Consider the following 21,092-nt stretch of genomic DNA (forward strand, 5'->3'; position numbering starts at 1 on the left):
AGAGAGAGAGGAGGACAGGGGATCCAAAGTGGGCTATGTGCTGGCAACAGCGAGCCTGTTGTGGGGCCTGATCCCACCAACCAACCATGAAATCATGACTGGGCTGAAGTCGGACACTCAACAGACCAAGCTACCCAGGCACCCCATCTTAGGTTTTTAAAAAAACTCCTCAAAGTGTTCCTCGTGGCAGTTTTTCAGTGAACCTTAAGTTGCTGCAGAGTGGGTATAATCAGAACGAATGTTTACTTTGGGGTAACCAGTGTGAAACTAGTGAAGAGAGGTAACTTCTTTTTAAATTTGTGAAAAATTTAAAAAGTTAAATTTAAAAAGTTAACTGACAAGCTAAATCAGATAGCAAACCTGTATCCTTATACCAAACGATACTACTGTAGACAGGAATTACAAGGAATTACAAGATCTCAGTCTACCATTTTGTTGAGAATGTGTGTAACCTTATGCTGTCCCCACTCCATCCCTGCTCCCATTTTGCTCAATCAGGATTAGAATTGTTTTTGTTACTGTGAGCCATTTATTGGAATGATCACTAAAATTTGAATTTTACCCATATTGCAGTGTCCATGGATTTTGAGTGTTCTTTGGAGTAAATTATGCCTGCAATAGAGTATGCATGGGGTGTATTCATACAAATACCTTTTTAAAAAAATCAAGTACTGTGAAGCCCCTGGCTTTAGAGTATAATTAATGACAAAAGCTAAGAAATTTTATTTGAATACACATATAAGAGCATTAAACACTGAGGTTGGTACTTTTTGAATTAACTCACAATATTGTGAACAAATTCCATAAAGGTGTTAAATTGCAGGAAAGATGAGTTTATTAATGGAAATTAGGCTAGATCCTAATTATTACCTGTGAATAGTGTCATCGCTTGAAGTTTTTATTGCATTTTAACACATGGCTTATCTTGATGAGAAAATATATAGCAAAGGGTAAATGTAGCAATTTTCCTTTTACTATTCCCTCTGCTAAGCCATTATTGCTGGATGTTATTTTTCAGCAGCCTTTCATTTTTGTCCCAAATGTTTTTGCCTCTGGCTGGTTTTATTTCTTTAAAATGTATGTATCACTTCTCAAAGTGATACATTTTGACAGGTAATCGATATTTTTTCATACTAGATTTGATGCTGCAGTGGTTCTAATCTTCATCTTAGACTTAGTTAATGGTTGAATACTAAACTAGATTTTTATCTCAAAATATTCTTTTGTTAAGAAACATACTTTCCTCCCTTAACCAAATTCCTTTTTATCACTCCCACCCACCAAACATCTGTAGGTGCCTCGTGCCTGGGATACACAGAGTCAACTTATCTGGGATACACATCACTTGACTCTTTGACAGGGTGTCCTCGAAATGTCTTGAGATAGCATTTGCAGCTAGCTTACCCAATTGGTCACAGAAAAGATACTTCTGGCCTCTGCTGTTTTTTTTTTTTCTCTCTCTCCTTCCTGGCAGCCTATATGAGCTTTATAAGGGGAAAAAAATCTCTTCCCTTCCTTCTCTGTAGGGAAAACTTGCTGTACCCTCCCCTAGACCGTGTTTTCGCTAGGCTGATCAGCACAATGAAGATGGCAGTATTCGGAGCACAGGCATGTGTAAGGACCCCGGCTTGGCTTTTGCTCTTGAAAGTTCAGGTTCTTAGGTCATGATTTTTTTTTTTTTTCCTTTTCCTGAAACCAGCTAGGAGTTCCTTATGCCTCTGTGCACAGATGACAGTGACAGTCTAAGTTGGTAAATATATTCTTACCTGCTGCCAAGGCACTTTGTCTAAGATGGCCACTTCAAATTTCAGGCAACTGTTCGTGCTCCTCTCTCAGGAGGGTGACTTGAGGGAGAAAGGTCAACAACTGTCATACCTTTTGCTTTCATTGAAGGAAAAGGTCTCCCTTTTGCAGGAAAAGATTCAAGTACAGGTGGGCCTGTCAAGAATGGGGACCTATTTCCACCAGCTTGGCAGATCTCTCACAGGTAGGAAGCAGACCTTACCCTCCAGGCTTTCAGGCTTTTTCTTTGGGTTGTTTCCTTCCTTTTTGTTTGTTTGTTTTCCTTTTTGTTTTGTCCTTCCATGTAAATAAACACATCCGGTTTTTTGAAATCGTTTTCAAACCATTGTTTGCAATAGAATTTTTTGGTGCCCTTTGGCTTGCCCCCGGATCAGTTTGGTGCTCGCTCTTTGCTTTTAGAGATTGCACTACTTCTGCACATGGGAAAGAGAACTAAAAACTCCCTGGGGTTTTGTTCCTTAAGTGGTGTCAAATGTGCACACGTAAGTGGAAGAGCACACTGACACCCTTCTCTGCTGATGCCTCTGCTAGTGGTGGCATTTTTTGACAAGGTTTCTCTTTGTCTGAAGATATATGCGAAGACTGTTTGGGAACATAAAATGCAATCAATTTTCCTCAGTGGTTAGATTCATAAATCCCCAAGCTATTTTTAATGACATAATCTAATCAATTGATAGCACGCCTAATAGTGTGTTGACAGCCAGAAAGAGACAGGAAGCTCGTGTAATAGCAGATGGGTGGGTAAGGAACCTCTAATACTTCCTCCCCGCCCCCCACACTTAGACGTCAGATATCTGGGCTAAGGTAAAACCCAGGAAATGAGGACTTAAAAAAAAAATGCTCTTGTCTTACTCCCATTCATTCAAGAGAAAGTCTGTCTAATGGAGAGAGTGAAGGCGAATGTGGTTTTCAGATGAATTGCAGAGGGTCCTAGAATCTGCCTCCTCAGAACCCAACTATAATCTCAATTTCAATATCTTGAGAATAGAAGTCAAGGGAGAATAATTTATTATAAATTGGTAGTATCGTATATCGTTACTCCTGGGCCAGGCCAGTAATGAAAACTTAATATTCATCTCTTGGTTGCTTTGAATTGAAATCAGATGAGGAGGAGCGGAGTAAACAAGATGAAACAGACTGTGAAATTGCACATGATGGGAATCTTTTTTTTTTTTTTTTTTTTTTTTTTGCTGCTTATAGACTGTAAATAGGTTAATATTCCAACTAATGATGGCTCTTAGAATTTCTTCTGCCTTTTTACATTTTGGTCAGGTATCAACAAAACTTAAGTTACTATCAGGAGGGAAATTGTTATCGAAAATGTTTCTGTCTTTGGGCCAGGAATCCACTGGCAAGGTATTTATGTAAATGAATGGGCTTTCACCCTGGGAAGTGTGAAGTGTTTTGCCAAGGCAGGAAGAGCAGCCTCCCAGAGCCCTCTGTTTTCAGGGTTTCAGGCAGCGTGTTCTGCTCCGTTTTTTCTTTGATGCCATCAGAAAGGATGAGCGGCAGGCACAGTGGTGCTGCTTGGCTGACCAGCTGTGCCCTGGTTTTTCACCGTCCCAGTCAGTGGCTGCCTTTTACGGAGGTGTCTGTCACCCCTGATTTACTTAGCCACTTTGACCTTATCGTTGCTTCAGAAGGGTCTTGACCCACAGCCGCTGCCGAAAGCCATTTACGGGTTGCCCGGAATGCCAGAGCCAGCATTTTGAAGGAGAAGGCGAAACAGGGATCCCACGATTTCCCCTCTTGATAGCAGGAGCCGACTCCGCCTGGCTAAACGCATTAGGTACCTGAGCCCACTTGCTGCGCTCTCCCAGCGAACTGCAAGCCTCCGTGATCTCCGAAGTTGCTGGAGTGCATAACTAAGTGGGACCAGCTGACTCTGGGCTCCAATCAGCTAGAGCGTGATGTAAGTGTTCAGCAGCTGCCGGGCTCTGAATTAGCGTGCCGAAGTAGAGGTAGTACAGCATGGCTAGACTGTTGTGAGGCTCAGAGAAAGCGGAGGGGGAGATGGATGAGTCCAGCATTCTAAGACGAAGAGGGCTCCAGGTAGGAGATGCTTCCGTTCTTGAAATGTAGCATCATGAGTGGTCTGCCGTTGCGGGTTTCAAAGTTCCCTTTTCATTCCTGGACTGGGCACAAATACGTGCACGGTTCTTCGTATCCACTTGGCGATGTGATGTGCTAAGGCTCTAGTTACGGGGTTCGGTGACATATCACAGGGTTCAATGAGAAAGGCTGTTTTGTCAGAGACAATAGATAGATAGGACTCGGAGTTTGGTACTTTGTGGGTTGTTTTCCTGCTGGGTGTTCAAGAATAGTTGAATTGTGGCTGGCGGTGACAGCTGATGAGCCGATTTGGCATTCTGTCAAGTGTCTGGGAAGTCTGTGGAGGGTGGCAACTCCATTCAGTTCTGGGAACACAGGACTCACTTTTGTGTCAGGATCAACCTCCGAGCCGCAGCGGCATCTGTCTGATGGCCTTGCAGATGTGTGCAGCTGCTGGGAGTTTTCTTCTGCCAGTGAGATGAAAGTTTCTGTTGGTAGTTCAATCAGAGTTGTCTATAATTTGTTTATGTTGAGATGAGGAAAAGATACATTATCTTACTGCCTTGATGATTGTGCCCGAGTTTCTCTAATTAAATTACTCCGGCTTGAGTGTAGAAATGTATTCCAAGTTAAAACTTGGCAAATCAGACAACTTGAAAAAACAAAACAAAACATCTGCTTAGTTGTTTGTAAGTTTCAGGAAGCCAAAACGTAAGTATGTTCAAAATTAGTATGTTTAACTCCTTGATAACTTTTTCCTGTATTTAGGTGGTGTTTTTATTTTTTTTCTGAAAGAATCTAATGACTAGCCATTGTTAAACTGTCATTCATTATTTTTGAAAAAAAAAATCAAACACATGCTTGATCGTACAGAATATATAGACAGGGCATATCTAGAAATGCTTCCAGATAGTCCTTAATAGTCTTTGACTCACAGCTGGTCGAGTTGTCTGCTTTTTGTTCTCAGTGTCAATTACTAATTCAACTATAATTCATATTATAATATTGTGGGCAAATTAAAGGATTATCTGCAGGTAAACAAAAGAGGGATTAAAGAAATTGGGGTTAAATGTCATCTATTGTTCCCAACCTAAGTAAACAGACTGCCTCTTTAATGATTTTCACTGTGGTCATTGTTTTGAATGTACAGTGCTGTTAGTCACTGCTGTGGATTTCCTTTTCTTTGTTTTCATCCCATCTATAAAGTTCTGGTAATGCACAGCTGTTTGTGTGGTTCCGTGTCCTCTTTGGGGTCATTGGTTAAATATGGAAAGTCTCTTTGTCAAAAAGATGATAAGCTATTAAGCTCCTAGGGGTTCTGCTTATTCATCAATGGCAATTCTGCTAAGTTTTCTCTTTCCTTTAATGCATTTTAGATGATTGTTTAATGTATATTTGATAAGAAACTCCTTTTCGTGCTTCATTTCTCTAGTATACATTCTCATCACTTCGGAGGGCATGATTGAAATATGGTGCTTTTGAGGAGTCTAGATCTCACAGAACTTTTAATTTTAGAAACAAATCATTATTGTGGTTATTTAAAATACTAGAGTTACCTTTTATCTAAAAGATTTGTGACAAAACAAAGGAAACATAGCTCATTAATACAGTACTTAGAGTGCTGGCTGGTCATTGTACTTAAGTATGTACTTAACATACTTTTACTATATCTGCCATAATCTATGACAGAATGGATAGAATGTCTGATTTCTTTTATGAATGAGAAAAGTCTTCATGCTGTGAGGAATAACAATATAAAAGTGTCTAAAAGTTCTGCCACCTCATGGTTACAACTTAACTTTGACTAAAACCTATTTTTCTTTTACTTCCATTGTATCTAATATTTTTTAAAAGACCTCTCTTATACAGAGTAGCTATTTTAAGAAATTGCTGTATAAGGAATCTATTTACAAAATACAAAATTTAAGCATGTGTTTGTATTAGGAAAGATGTCACTGTGGAGTTCGTGAGAATAACGCCACCTAGTGAATTTAAGAATTAAGTTAATTTACAAATACACACTATTTGAAACATTTCAACATGCACTATTTGAAACATTTCAACATGCAGATGAGATACATCTGTAGTGGTGAGGCTAGGCTGAAACCTACACATTTTGTAGTCCTGATACAGACGCTATGTTTTGTGAGGTAATTTTGAGCAAGTCCTGTACCCTCAGCATATGATTGTTTTTCCATCAAATGCACATTGTAGCATAAGACCTTTGAGTGTAGTAAGTAGGACAGAAATATAAATGAGGTTTTTAAAAGTTAATGGCTATATAATAAGTACACTAGCCTATGGTAGGCACTCAATAAATACGTTGTTGAAAAGCAAGGGCTAATATTTCTTTTTATAACATATATCATAACGAGCAAGATGAAATAATTAGATCTTTACTCCATGCATACTATTTGAATTTGTTTTTAAGTGAGAAGGATCAGCAGTAAAGACAGTAAACACTATTTATTTACAGGGATCATTTTGACAGGACTATAGGATTTTGTACAATAATAAGAGTCTGTTGGTGTGCCGCACTGAATAAATGCATAGCGTGTGGAACAGACCAGTTTTTTAAATAACATAAAGCCTAGTCAAAAATCTGGAGCACACAAATACTGTAATTCCATATGATTGAATTTTATAATAATGTAGCATGTGTTTGGAGTAAAATAATGCGGTACATGTTAAGAACGTATTTTTCCAATTTCAGTACCTCTGGCTCTTAAAACACAGGAATACTAGTGGTATTTTTAATGTTTGGTCTTTGGGAAATTATTTTTGGTCAGAACATGTAATTTCTCAAGGCATGACTACCTCATAAAAGGGCAGCACAACTGAGTTGTTCATCTGAAGTGACTGCACTTTTCCGTCTTTTCTGTGGACTGTGTTAATATTTCCAGTACTACTGATAGCCCTTCAATCACGGCCTTGGAAATGAGAATGGGAGAAAGAGGCCCCAATGGCTTCCACTGTTGGAATCTGGGAAACTTTTCAGATTGCATCTCAAAACATGGGAAATTCTGACGGATGGATGGGCTTGGGCAGACCTTGGACTTGGGGCAATTTGAATTTCTAGACAGGTCTAATGCATCAAAGGATAACTGGCTCCTTTCAGTGCTAATATTCCTCATACACGGATCATATTTTTTGGCTGTCAGGGAAATTAATTGTTTCTGTGATTTTTGTTATATGTTTCCGTTGTATTTGTTTTAATGAAAGTGTCCCTTATCCCTAATGTGATAGCTCCCAAGCCTGGAGAAAAATGAATAGGCATCGTTAAAGCAGCAAGGAATCACTAAAAGAGGGAGGGGTCTCCCAGGGAGACATCCTAGGGTTCCTCTCCTGTCATCCACTTGTGTTTTGCTTTCCCTGGTATCATCTGTTGATTTCCTTCCTCCCCAATTACACATGACTGTTTCAATCCACTTCCAGGCTCTCATGTGCAGCTAGAATGTTAAGTTGTTTTTCCTGTGTGGTGCAGTTAACAACAAAACCTTTTGAATTCAGACTTCTAGATTTTGTTAGGTTTTTTGTTTTGTTTGTCTCCCCCTACACCTGGCCTCATCTCCCAACCTTAACTGAAACAATAGCAAAAACCTAACGTTATTACTTTGGCCTAGGCTCTGATTTCCCACCAATCTTCTTCTCGAGTTCAGTTTTAGTAAGCAAAGAAGCAGGTGGATTCTTGTGTTCTGACTGGGTGCCCAGCTTCCTCTGTTTCTCAGTCCTTGAATGTAGGTCATTCAAGTCCTGATGTCTGAGTGCGTCTTCTCTGTCAACTTTAATGTGATTCTGGATGTGTTTACACTTCACCTAAAGTTCCACGGCAGTATCATTGTGTGGGACTATTACTCTGTCCTCATTCATTTGAAGACTCTGTATAGTTAGAGGGAGGAAGTTGAGTTAGAGGATTAATAATAGAAAGTTATGATAGTAATACTTGGGGATCAAATACTTTTGTTCTTCAGAGGTTCCAGAAAGGCAAAGAGGCTTCTTTGGGACAGGAAGAATCAGGATGGCAAATGAACTTTTGATAGTGACGAGTACTGCTTGATTAGACCAGCTGTGGCTGTATCTGAAGGGGTGTTTCTTATCCATTGAAGAAGTTCAATTTCTGTCTCTGAGATGGAGATAAAAAGTTGTAGTTTCCTGATTCACAGAGGATAAGGATAGAATGTCCTCCAGATCTCATGTTCACTCAGATTTCTATTTTATTCTCAATTTTTCTTTTTTTAAGAAAAAATTTTAAAATATTTATTTATTTTTGAGAGAGAAAGAGAGACACAGACACAGAGCATGAGTGAGGGAGGGGCAGAGAGAGAGGGAGACGGAATCAGAAGCAGGCTCCAGGCCTTGAGCTGTCAGCACAGAGGCCGACACAGGGCTCGAACTCAGGAGCTGTGAGATCATGACCTGAGCTGAAACCAGACTCTTAACGGACTGAGCCACCCAGGCGCCCCCTCAGTTGTTTTCCTTAACGCCTTTTTGTAATCGTGTAAAATAAACAGATTTGAATAGTAGTTCCTGTTTTGCCCCTCCTTATTCTCTGATGCAGCTTGACAAACCAGAAAACTGTCCTCTCAGGATTTTTGTCAGTGAAATACTAATTCTTCAAGTCATCGTGTTCCCACCCTTGGTTTCTGCCTCTGTGGCCTGCTGTCCCCAAGCCGTAATAATTCTATAAAAGTAAGTCCAGAGTGGAAGGCTACCCTCTTTTGCCTTCGAACTTCTGAGGTATCTGGTATCCCTTTGTGTTCAGGCCCTTCTCCAATCCATGCTGGTTGTCAGCTTGGATGCCCACACCAGCCGCATGGTTTAAATTTCCCATGTGATTTATTATCGACCTCTGGATAGAGTAAAAACATATCTGACTCTTTTTAATGTAGCCTCAGTCTCCTTTTTTGGTTTCATTGCCAGCTTTTTGCCTTGGAGAACCCTTTCCCATCACCCTCTCTCTCCAGATGCCATAGGTCACCTTCCCCTAAAATGTTCTTTCCTTATTTTGCCCAACTTCCTGCTGCTCATTAAGAACTACAGCAAATTCTCACTCTTTAATGAAACTTTCCATAATTACTGCATTCTACTCTGGACTTGATAAGAGTCAGCATCTATTTTATTTGCACAGCTAGTCCTGTTGCATGATGCATTGTTTTAAGATTATTTGAGTGTCCTACACTGAAATTATAAATCCATTGGGAAAAAAAAAAGAAAATTCATGATTTTAGAGTAGATTATGTGTTCAGTGACAATGAATAGCTCTGTAACTTCAGACAAATTGCTAACTACCTCTGTAAAATGGCAATAATAAATAAGGTATTTGAAGGTTGGAGGAGGTTATAAATCCTGTAAGTGCAGTATCTGGCACAGGGTACTTATTTTTTAATTTTTTTTAACATCTATTTATTTTTGAGAGACAGAGACAGAGCGTGAGCAGGGGAGGGGCAGAGAGAGAGGGAGACAGAATCGGAAGCATGCTCCAGGCTCCGAGCTGTCAGCACAGAGCCCGATGTGGGGCTCGAACTCACAGACCTCGAGATCATGACCTGAGTGGAAGTCAGACACTTAACTGACTGAACCAACCAGGTACCCCTGGCACACGGTACTTATTAAGTTAACCTTAGTACACTTCCTCTGTATTGCCACAGAGCCTTGCATAGTGTGATTTTAAATAATTAAATGTGGCTATCAGGCAGGATCCAGGCAATAAAAGATGGTGTTCATGAACTGGATAATTTGTGGCGAGTTTAATGAAAAGGAGGGTGTAGGCAGGGTACCGGCAAAGTTTAAGGGATGACGGAGTGCTAGAGGCTAGAAGCAACAGGGAGCTATCACCTTCACTAGGCCTGAAGGAGGGAGGTGGGGAGCAGTTGTAGAACCTCAAGACAGAGAAGGCCGGTGACAGGTGCCTTAGGTGAAGCTGCATAGCCAGCCCATGGTGATTCTGCAGGGAGGTGCCAAAGGAACATTGCAACCTTATTTTCCCCCTTCCTTCTGAACCCTTCTGCTCCTCATTGGCAGAACCCAGTCAGAAGCCAGATGGGCAAGTGAGCCCGTGGATGTTATTCATGCAAGCAGACTGTGAGGCCCAGTACAGAGTGGGGACTGGGTCTGGATGGGCAATGGGAGTCCACGCAGCATGGCATGTATTTAGCATGTGTTGAACTGCTCCCTGCTCTTACTGGCAGCATTTTGCGAGCCACAGTCAATGTTGACATTTTATAGTGCAGATCTCTGGAGGCTGAACTGAGTTTAAGCATTTGAAAAGATTCAAAGCTGCTTTTTTGTGCAAAGCCCTCAACCATTTCCCACTTACATGTAATGATGTCTTTCTAGTCAGCTCTGGATCCTCTTGGGAAAATGTTCATCCCCTTCTGCTTGAGGATCTGAAGCACATGGGTCTCCTTTGAATCAATAATGCAGGACATCTGCTCTTGAGGTCCTGCAAGCAATCTCAATTTTGAATTGCTCAGCTCTTCAGATGGTGGCACAGAGAAGCGAGGTGTGAGAGGAATATGCCAAGAGATCTCTTCCCATTCCTCCCCCAGCTTCCCTGGAGGTCTGCCCTGTCACACTCTGACTGTCCATCTCTGCTCTCCCCAAAATCCTTTTACAGAGTTACGACTTCACATCATGTCCTTGGCTCTTAGTGAGAGTTGCTAGAAGAAACGGCTTTGAGAGCTGGTCTCTGTGCTTTGTGTAAAACTCCCCTTGAAGTCCTATCCGTTATGATGCGCATTGTCTCTTACATTAGGCCCACATGATAAATCATCTTAGCGTTCACAACTCACAAAGGGCCTTCCTCTCCAGGTGAACCGGTTTGCCTCTTTGAATCAGATAATGAGAACTGGCTCTGTCTTGCCCCTTTCCTCCCAGTGATGAGAGCAGTTTCATACTCGGTTACAGTGGCTCTCTACATAAACATAGCCACCATTTCTCTGCCTAGTTCCCTCTTTTAGGAGTTACATGACCTTATGTATTATGTCTTTTAAAAATCCCAAGTTGCCTGAAAAGGTTTTTCTGTAAGAACTGAAAGTTTAGTACTATTGCACTTAAAACAGTGAAATCATTTCAGGAATGATTTTAGAAGAAGACAAAAGGAGATGGAAAGACCAGCTAATCAATAAACTAGGTAAACTATAAAAATTGTGAATTACATGAACTTCCAGAGATCAATATGCATGCAACCACCAATCATTTTATCGCTGACACCAGAGCCTAACGAAATTAAAGTGTTTGATTTTACTTGAAACTTAAGTTGCAAATAAATTATGAGTTACGGAAGAGCTTTTTCAAGTGTCTTAGCATGTATTTGTCTTGGAAGCAAAGGCATGGAGGTTGGCAAATGACTTTTCAGACATGCATGTTAGAAGACAATATTGCCGTTAAAATCATGGCTTTGACAATTATTTCATGATGGGGGAAAACGCTGGCACTAATCATTTGAAGTGAAGAAAGGTAACTAAACCGTGTACATAATGCACGTTTAATCCCACAGACATTAGTCTGTGAGGCAGGGATGAGAAGCTGGAAGGGGGGGGGGAAGAGAAAAAAATAACAGATCTAACATATATGAATATACCTAACACAGGTTAAGAATGCGTTTTGTTCTTCATGTAAAACAACAGGAAGAAAAGGCCCTGAAAGGTTAATTGTATCTTGATGGTGGGATCTAAACATTTTTCTTTCAACTGGTCTATAGTAAGCATCTATTACTTTGTCATCTTTCAAAACTGTGGGATTTGGGGGCCTAGTTTTAATTCTTTGGCATTGTTGTCTAAGAAGAAGTTTTATACTACTCAACAACATCAATGAGAGAAGCTCTTCAAGACGCTTTTTTTATTTTTTATTTTATTTTTTGCATCTTTATGGAATTGAGAAAGGTAAATCAATTCTAATGTGATACCTAGTTCCAGACCTTAGGACGGTGGTTCAACTGAATCTGTCCTTTTGAACTACCAAAGCCTGAGGCCTAGATGCAACCTGCGTGAATTAAATTAGCACCTTTCAGCTGTGTGCAGCCAGGATTGAGCCCCTCTGCCCCAAGGGGATTACTTGTCCAAGGAACCCTAAATCATGGAACCTCTACTTCTGTATCTCCAGTGCAAGGTTTGACAGACTTCAAAAGGTGTGACCTCCTTCAAAAGGTTTGGCCTCCTTTTTTCCACTGAGACGTTGGTTTGTTTTCATGGAGAAGGAGGTAGATGCACTCCGTGTATTTGTTTTTTTGACTTCCCAAGCAATAGCAAAGATTGTCATGTGCGAGCTCAAACCAGTAACAAACTCAGCTCCAGGGGGGATTTATTAGAGTGGTGCGGCTGGAGGCAGCCTTAGACCATTACCCTGAAAAGACCCAGGGCACTGGTGGTGTCCAGGCCCACTTTTCCATTTTTTTAAATTGCTGGGATATGCCCCATCATTTGCATCTAGAAACCACCTCAAGGGCCTGGTAAGACCGTTGCTTTGTCCCTTGAAGCATTGTCCTAATGCTTAGATATTACACGCCTGTGGTTTGGAACTCTTACTCTAGATGTTCTTCAGTAGTATTCTTGTTGAGTTCTGCACACATTTGCTCTTCTACTTAGATTTGAATGCAGATGCTTTTGATTCTGGCAGTCAAGCATGGAAGTCCATTCTTTGCCTTTCTTTCAATGAATGTATCGTAATAATAATGATAGCAGCAGCAGTGTATTTTGACCAGGTTGGTGTCAGATCACTGAATATTGGGTCTTGACACTATTGGACTTCCCATCCCAGGCTCCAGCGTTACAGAATGAGTGGAATATGGTACTGACCCACGAGGGGCTTATCATGGGGGAGATGCACGGCTGTTGAGGCAGCAGCCAGGGCTGGGTCCTGAGTCTGTCACAGGGCAGAGGCATACACTACGGGGCTGGCTCTGCCGTGGGAGGCACAAGGCTTTGTGCAGGTGAGGATGTTGCTGCCTGGCGGTGATGAGTTAGGAAGGGTGGTCTAGGCTGGGGAAACAGCCAGGCCTGCGAAAATTGGGCCGGGTCTACCCTTTGGAAAGAGCTGCAAGGTAGTGCGTGGGAGAGACAGGTGGTGGCAAGCCAGAGGCCCAAGAGTGGTGCCATGTTGAGGCATCTGGAGGTTACTGTCGAACAATAAGAAGCCATTGAAAGATTGTAAGCAGGGGGCAGAAATCTTTTGCCAGCTGTCAGCTGTGGTGTCACCTGTGCATGAAGAATGCCTGGGAAGAGGCCAGGAACAGCTAGGTTAGGAGCAAGGGGGTGAGGGGTGTTGCCACTGTGTGGACACTGTGTCTCTGAAAGTAGAGAAAAGGCGCTTCAGTAGAATTAATGCATGGTGACCTCTTGGGATGGATGGGGAAAGAGCTGGGAGGAGCCAGGGATGATGGCCAAGTCAGATGAAGACCAGAAATAAAAGTGATCTGGATGGTAAGAAGATGATTAGCTCCAAGCATCTGGAGTTTAAAGCAGCTGTGGAAGCCCTAGAAGCACCTTGTAGGTAGAGGTGTTCAATAAACAGCTTGGACTTATGGCCTTAGACTTCCTTCCACACGGAGGTCAAGGCTGGATATAGATTCTGAAGTCATGTGCGTTAAATAATTAATCAAAGTACAGGATGAATAATGAGAGAGTACAATTTCTCACAGCCTAATAGATTTGTTAGAATAACTTTCAAGCATTACTATATTACTATAACATGTATTTTAACACTTATTTTGCAGGGCTGGTTACAATGATAAAAACAGCAAAGCAGTTTTATGCTTTAGTGTCAGGTCTTGAAGATATATCCAGTTTTGAAGATGTGGGATTTTGTGTGTGTGTGTGTGTGTGTGTGTGCGCACGTGTGTTTTTGCAGATTGCTTCCAACTTTGACAACTTGCCTACGGGTCTCATTTCAATACAGTTTTGAAAAGGCAAAATGAGACATCCTAAACTAGAGGCTGTAATGGAAAAAGCAATTCATTCTTTTTTTTTTTAATTTTATTTTTTATTTTTTAAAATTTACATCCAAATTAGTTAGCATATAGTGAAACAGTGATTTCAGGAGTAGATTCCTTAATGCCCCTTACCCATTTAGCTCATCCCCCCTCCCACAACCCCTCCAGTAACCCTCAGTTTGTTCTCCATATTTAAGAGTCTCTTCTCTTGTGTCCCCTTCCCTGTTTTTATATTGTTTTTGTTTCCCTTCCCTTATGTTCATCTGTTTTGTCTCTTAAAGTCCTCATGTGAGTGAAGTCATATGATTTTTGTCTTTCTCTGACTAATTTCACTTAGCATAATACCCTCCAGTTCCATCCGCGTAGTTGAAAATGGCAAGATTTCATTCTTTTTGATTGCTGAGTAATACTCCATTGTATATATATACCACATCTTCTTTATCCATTCATCCATCAATGGACATTTGGGCTCTTTCCATTCTTTGGCTATTGTTGATAGTGCTGCCATAAACATGGGGGTGCATGTGTCCCTTTGTTTTTTTTTTAATTTTTTAAATGTTTGTTATTTATTTTTGAGAGAGAGACAGAGTGAGAGTGGGGGAGCAGCAGAGAGAGAGAGAAAGAGAGAGAGAGAGAGAGAGAGAGAGAGAGAGAGAGAGAATCTGAAGCAGCTCCAGGCTCCAAGCTGTTGGCACAGAGCTCAACATGGGGCTCGAACTCACGAACCGCAAGATCATGACCTGAGCTGAAGTCAGACGCTTAGCCAACTGAGCCACCCAGGCACCCTGCATGTGTCCCTTTGAAACAGCATACCTGTATCCCTTGGATAAATGCCTAGTAGTGCAATTGCTGGGTCGTAGGGTAGTTCTATTTTTAGTTTTTTGAGGAACCTCCATTCTTTTTTTTTTAATTTTTTTTTTAACATTTATTTATTTTTGAGACAGAGAGAGACAGAGCATGAACGGGGGAGGGTCAGAGAAAGGGAGACACAGAATCCGAAGCAGACTCCAGGCTCTGAGCTGTCAGCACAGAGCCCGACATGGGGCTCAAACTCACGGACCGTGAGATCATGACCTGAGCCAAAGTCGGCCGCTTAACCGACTGAGCCACCCAGGTGCCCCAAGGAACCTCCATTCTTAAATGAAGATGACGAGGTTGGTACCATATTGTTTGAAACAGTGAGTGAATTTAAAACCTGAGTGAGATTACATCAGATTCAACAAAGACTTTTCCTTTTCAATGGAATATCTGTAATTGAAGATAGGGGCTTCAGCCAAGAAAGACAGATGGCATATGTACAACCTTATCAGTTTTCTGACACACTGTTGCCAATTTGTGTATGTATACACAAAGACATTAAATCACATTGATAAAAAACTGAACCCTTTTGGGAGTCATAGGTAGGATGCATTACAATGAGCATGAAATGATTATAGAAAACATGAAGTAGTTTTTAATGGATTGTTTTAGCTTAGTGATCATAGTTAGATAGCAGCTACATCTAGAAATTCATTTTATAGGATTTTCATCATAATGATGTTTTTCCTGATGAGATAGTGGTACTTCTGTATTTTCCAATTGCCTCTTCTTTCAATTTTAGCATTGTTCTGAAAGTGAAGGTGGAATTAGACCATTGATTTGACTGTTTACACTTTTCCCTTAAAACTTTATTCTAAATATAAATTATTGAGCTCACAGATTCTTTTCCCATTAACTGTTGAGCAATCCAACTAAAATATATGGTAAATACAGATCGAATTTGGATAGTGTGGTGGATACAATTATTCTCTTAATTGTTCAGTCCTCTGTCTACGTTCACTCCCCTGCCCAGGCCTCATGGCTTCATCTCAGGCAGAGGTACTTCCCCTCAGTTGACTTTGGGCTCAGCTATGTGACTTGCTGGGGCCCATGACCTGTCAGTTAATGAGTCACAAACAGAGGCTTGAAATAAGGTTGTGCTGTTGGTCCTGCCATCTTGCACTTTGGTGATTTACTGTAAGAACAACATGCACTGAGTAGCCATTGGGTCCCAGAACAAACCCTCATTGAACTGACCTACAGTAACCTGGAGCCAGGAGCCAAGCCTGGGAAACTCAGAGTCTACCTGCAGACATGCCACTGTGAGAATAAATGTTTACTGTTGTAAGCCACTAGTTTTGTATGGGTTTATTATCCAGCCTTATGGTAGCAGTGATGACAATACAGGGGACAAGCTCATGTTGTGGCAAAGACCGTCAGAGCAGTGGCACTGAAATCTAGTAGACTTCTGTGTGGATGTTGAACCAATGCCTTTTGCCTGGATTATCCTGGGCATACTGCTGTCATCTAAACTTCAGGTTTGTCATCAGTCAAATGGGAATACTACTTACGCCCCAGGACTGCTATAAAAATAAATAAGATGTACACATGTAAGTTACTTTGAGCAATGTCAAGCAGCTAGTAAGAAGAACATAGTAAGTGATCATGGCCATTTTCACTGTATTTCTACAGAGCTGAGCCTCCCTCTTCTTCTGCTTCCCTTGTACTGTGTGACTTTGCCACATCGTAGTTGTGTGACTCTGGAGCAGGTTAAAACTTTCCTATGGCTTAGGGGTGTGTGTGTGTGTGTGTGTGTGTTTCCCTATAATGTAAGAGTACTAACACTTACCTAGCAGGATTCTTAGTGGACTACAACAAAGGTAGGTAAATATCTAATTGTCTTAGTTCAGGCTGCTATAACAAAATAAAACAGACAAGAGGTCTTAAACAACAAGCATGTATTTCTCACACTTCTGGAGGCTGGGAATGTCAAGGTCAAGGTGCTGCAGATTCCATATCTGGTGAGAGCCATCTTCCTGGCTTACAGATAGCTACCTGCTGGTTCTATCCTCACACAGTGGAGACAAATCTCATTTCTCTTTCTTTTTTTTTTTTTAAGGGCATTAACCCCATCATCAGGGCCCCCGCTTCATGACATAGTCTCCTCCTAGTAATCTCCCGACCTCCAAGTCAATCATATTAGGGCTTCACCATACGACTTTGCCTGGGGGCAGGACACAGGCACAAACATTCAGTCCACAGCACTAACCGTGGCTGAGTGAGAGGGCACTTAGTAAAAGTAGCTTTACTATTAAGTTTACTATCCATACATTCCCATCATTTCTTTAAACTCAGGTGTCCATTCCTAGTTCTTGAATGCCTCTTACGAGCCAAGCATAACACTCTGTACTTTGGGCTTACCTCTAGGTTTCTAGAATCTCTGTTTTTATTGAAAGGAAAGATAAAAGGGTGGAGCACAGAGAAGGAAAGAGCAGAAGTACTGCAGTTGGAAAGGCATGATATATTGGTAACATTATTCAAATATTTAATATGTGTGTATTATACCTTTGCTCCTATGAGTGTTAAAAAGTAGCTTCTTCTCTGTTGGGGGGGGCATGCCTGGGTGGCTCAGTCATTTAAGCATCCAACTTCAGCTCAAGTCATGATCTCATGGCTGTAGGATGACATCTAAAATGGGCTGGTGTTTGTAGCTCGTCTGTATTAATCAGTGTGGCAAGATGACTTCTAAAATGCCTTTGGTTTAAACGGACAAAAATAGCTAAGTTTACTTTTTGCCTATGGAAAAATGTTTTGATGTGTTGGTTCTCAGGCTACAGACTTTTGCCTGTTCTTCCCTTTTGTACAAATTTTGTGTACTGTCTTGTCTATTCCCTTGTGTGTGTGTGTGTGTGTGTGTGTGTGTGTGTGTGTGTGTGTCCACTGACCACACCAGCTGTGAGAGCCTGGTACTGCATACTTCTCTATCCAGAATTTGCTCCATAGAAAGCCTGTGTCCTCAACGTTCTTGCTTTGAAATTACTTTGATGTGTATCAGCTGGAATAGATTTTGAGATGCTGGGTTTTAACATCTGTGTGCCACTTTCTCTAGAAGCTAATTGACTGATTGGGGTTGGAGGAGACATGAGAGTCTATACGTTTGACCAATTTCAGAGAGCTTACCTTGCAAGCTATTGAAATGCAAAAACAGATTACACTTAGAGACTCGGAGAACTCACAGTTGAGTTCTTTGTTTTCTTCTGAAAAAATAAGCATTCAAAATTCATGCACATTCTATTATTCATGTGGTTTATATTTAGGTTCTGCTTATATGTCTAGATAAATCTTATCACCATTATTTAAAATTTCATGAATGAAACGTTGCATCTCTAATGCCACACTAGCCTAGACACCTTTAACCAATCAAAGTAACTTGAAATGCAGCCCTTAAATGAGTTCTTGTGTGTGCCTGTGTATATGCATTTACATATGTCATTGCCTTATCTATAGCTGTTTTTTTTTAATCTACTCTGTGTAAAGTGGGTGAGAATTCAAAACAACCTTATTTTGCCCCAGAAAAACCTGAATTTTTAGTATGTGGTGCTTATAAGGCTTCTATGAAATAGAGTGTTGATGTCAAAGCACTTCTCTTTGTTTGATAGTTGTTACATTTGTGGTCCTGATACAGACAGGACACCTTTACTGTGCTATCTGTTCACCTGCCTGTTCAAGGCAGTTATTGGACACCTGTCATGTGTCAGGTGCTTGAAGAGAATCTGGCATGTCAGCAAGGCGGTTCCTCTGTTATTCAGTCTGCTCCCTAGCTTAGCTTTCCCTGAACACTTAATGCCTTCAGGAATCCCCTTTTTCCTGAGCTTTGGTCACGTCACCCATATCAGAAGAGAGTATAATTTTCCTAGCCAAGTCCAGAGCCTGTCTACTTCCTGTCTACTACCTCTTGGCACTGACACTGACTTTTCTTACCAAAGCCTCCAGGACATGAGGGGCGGACTAGCCAGTGACATATGTGTGTGAGAAGGAGCATGGAGTGTGGTAAAATCCTTTGTGTCCTCGATAGTTTTGGTGATGGTCTGAATTAAGCTTTCTGTTACCTTCTGTAAGCCATATGGAAATTTATCAGGTCTCTTTGCCCTGTTGGAGGTTCTGTAATTTCCAAGTAGGAAAAGTTGTTCTGGGGGGAAAAAAACCCACAAATGTTCATGGGGATTTTGATAGAAAATAGGACCCGAGTGTATCTGGGTTCATGCTTACAGCAGAAAGGAGTTGCACAAATTATTGCGATTCGACGCTTTTTCTTTTTGGAGTTATCTCAGTTTTGAGTCTTTTCTCCTTTTCCTTCTGGGCCTTCAAATGTGTTTCAGTGGATATGCTGGGGTGGGCGGTGGTGGGGCAGTGAACAGTGGCTGTATCATTTCCTGCCTCCTCATGCCAGGAGGTGTCTTTCATTATTATAGTCCTTCCTGTCATTGTCAGATGCTTTCCTTAAGTTGTTCTCAGCTGAAAACTGGTGTGAAGTCTGGCATTCATCATTAACATCTGGCCCCAGCCAGTGTGTGTTTGTGTGTGTGTGTGTGTGTGTGTGTGTGTGTGTGTGTGTGCGTGCACATGCATGCTTCAGGGTGTATGTTGGTTATGAGCTGTTGGTTTCTGCTTTCCACCATTTACTCCCTTTGGTTTTCTCAGTTATGGACTATGACCTTTTAAACCTCCAGGCACACATTTAATCTTCTTTCTATCTTTACAGTAAAAAACAAAATAAAACAAACAAACAAACAAAAAAACACCAGCATTGCTTTGAACATAGTATAAGAATGTTGATTTGAGAAAGTATCTTTGTTTTATGTATCTCTTCACTTAAAACAGTGATCAGCTACATTCTTCTGGTACTTTGTTGCTTCTGTTCCTATGATTAACTTAACAGTTACAGGAAGTGCTTTTAGGTCTTCATCATTGGCATCGTCTCATGGGAACATTCATTCCCTCACCCACTGGGTTTTTTATCCTGTGTTTTTACTTCGTACAAAGCTGGGGATAGAAGGACCAACAAGATACACTTCTTGTCATCTTGTGGGTGCTGACAACCCAGAAGTAGAGAAGGCAAACTGGAAACTAGACAATTGAATGCAGAGTGATACATGTTATGACGGTTAACCTGTCACAAAGTTGGTGCTCCATGGATGGGTAGATGAATAGTGTAAATATGCAATAGGATGCCATAGGGGCACATAAGAAGACATTTACCCAGTGATGGAGTGATCAGAAGCATGACATCACTGATGAAGGTTAGCAGTTAATTTCTGTTCATATTTTGGTCTGCTCATGTTAAGTTTCCCAAAATTCAAGGGGAGATAGACAAGAATGTATGTATGAGCTTGGAGAGATAAGGACAAGAGTGGCCTGGAGATAGATATTCAGGTGGCATGGTCCTGTGGGTGATGACCGGAGCCACGGCAGTGGATGAAATCACCCACTGAGAGTATGAGGTATGAGAAAAAAGAAGGATCTAGAAAATAACAGAATTAATCGGGTCCTACCCTGTGCTCTTAGCATAGCCATGGTAATCGACATAAATGTGATGTTTATTGGGCTTCTGAGTGCTTTCCATGTGTCAGCTCATTTCACTTCTACAGCTGCCCCTTAAGAAAGATGGGATTATCCTTAGTTTTCAGAGGTGAAAACTGTGGGGTGAACTAACCTTTCTGGGTCTCATAGTTCATTTAGTGAGCACGTAGCAGAACCTGGCTTCAAAACCTGGATGCCTAGATTCAAATTTAGGTGGTTTAAACATATTCCTAATGGTCTTACAATTGTTTTGCTTCCCTGAATTGGGCACAACAGACAGCCTGAGTGATAACTCTCATCTATTATGATAACTCTCATCTATTATGTTGTATCCAGCATAATAAGGAAGCCCAGAGATGGGGATGCCAGTGTGTCCATGTAAAGTAAGCTAGATGGAGATGGTGATGAGTTCCCTCATCCATAGTTTTACCCTGGCCTTGAGGGGCTAAAGCCATGTTGTATTTTTGAAACAGTAGGCTTTGATATTAGTTCTGAATAGTTTATCCATCGAAGGCAGGGTGAAATAGCATCCACTGCCCTAAGAGACAGGATGGCTTGGTCTTTGGAAGTGCATCTAGTTTACTGATAACTTGGGTCCTAGAGAAGATATAGGTAATCCATAATTGTAACTCATAAATTGTGTCATTATATCAGAAAAGGTATATTGTGGCTTAAAATCCCCGGACCATTCTCTTAAAACCTGGAAGGACTTTGTAAACTAGTTGGCATATGGAAAGCCATGCTAATAAACAGAGAACAGCTAGTAGGCAAAAGAAGAAGAAGAAGAAGAAGACAACGACGACGAAGAAGACGACGAAGACGACGAAGGAGAAGGAGAAGAAGAAGAAGAAGAAGAAGATTTTAAATTTTATTTGTATTTAGGGTAATTTTAGTTCTTGGAAAATGGGGTAAAGACAAACAAAGAGCTCTG

The 21,092-nt window shown here is 41.1% G+C and overlaps 1 protein-coding gene across 1 annotated transcript in view; it reads left to right on the top strand.

Moving 5' to 3' along the window:
• Positions 1–3,720: 3,720 nt before the first annotated feature.
• The window catches only part of MAST4 (microtubule associated serine/threonine kinase family member 4), a 348,037-nt gene continuing 330,665 nt past the window's right edge, over positions 3,721–21,092 (top strand). Inside the window, exon 1 of the mRNA XM_047087443.1 lies at positions 3,721–3,855. Coding sequence (XP_046943399.1) covers positions 3,817–3,855 — 39 coding nt within the window. The 5' untranslated portion in view covers positions 3,721–3,816. The remainder of the gene's footprint in view (positions 3,856–21,092) is intronic.

The sequence above is a fragment of the Lynx rufus genome, unplaced genomic scaffold (assembly GCF_022079265.1).
Source record: "Lynx rufus isolate CCGP_SWC_20201006 ecotype Redwood Valley unplaced genomic scaffold, mLynRuf1.p SCAF_1, whole genome shotgun sequence".
In the NCBI taxonomy this organism is placed as follows: domain Eukaryota; kingdom Metazoa; phylum Chordata; class Mammalia; order Carnivora; family Felidae; genus Lynx; species Lynx rufus.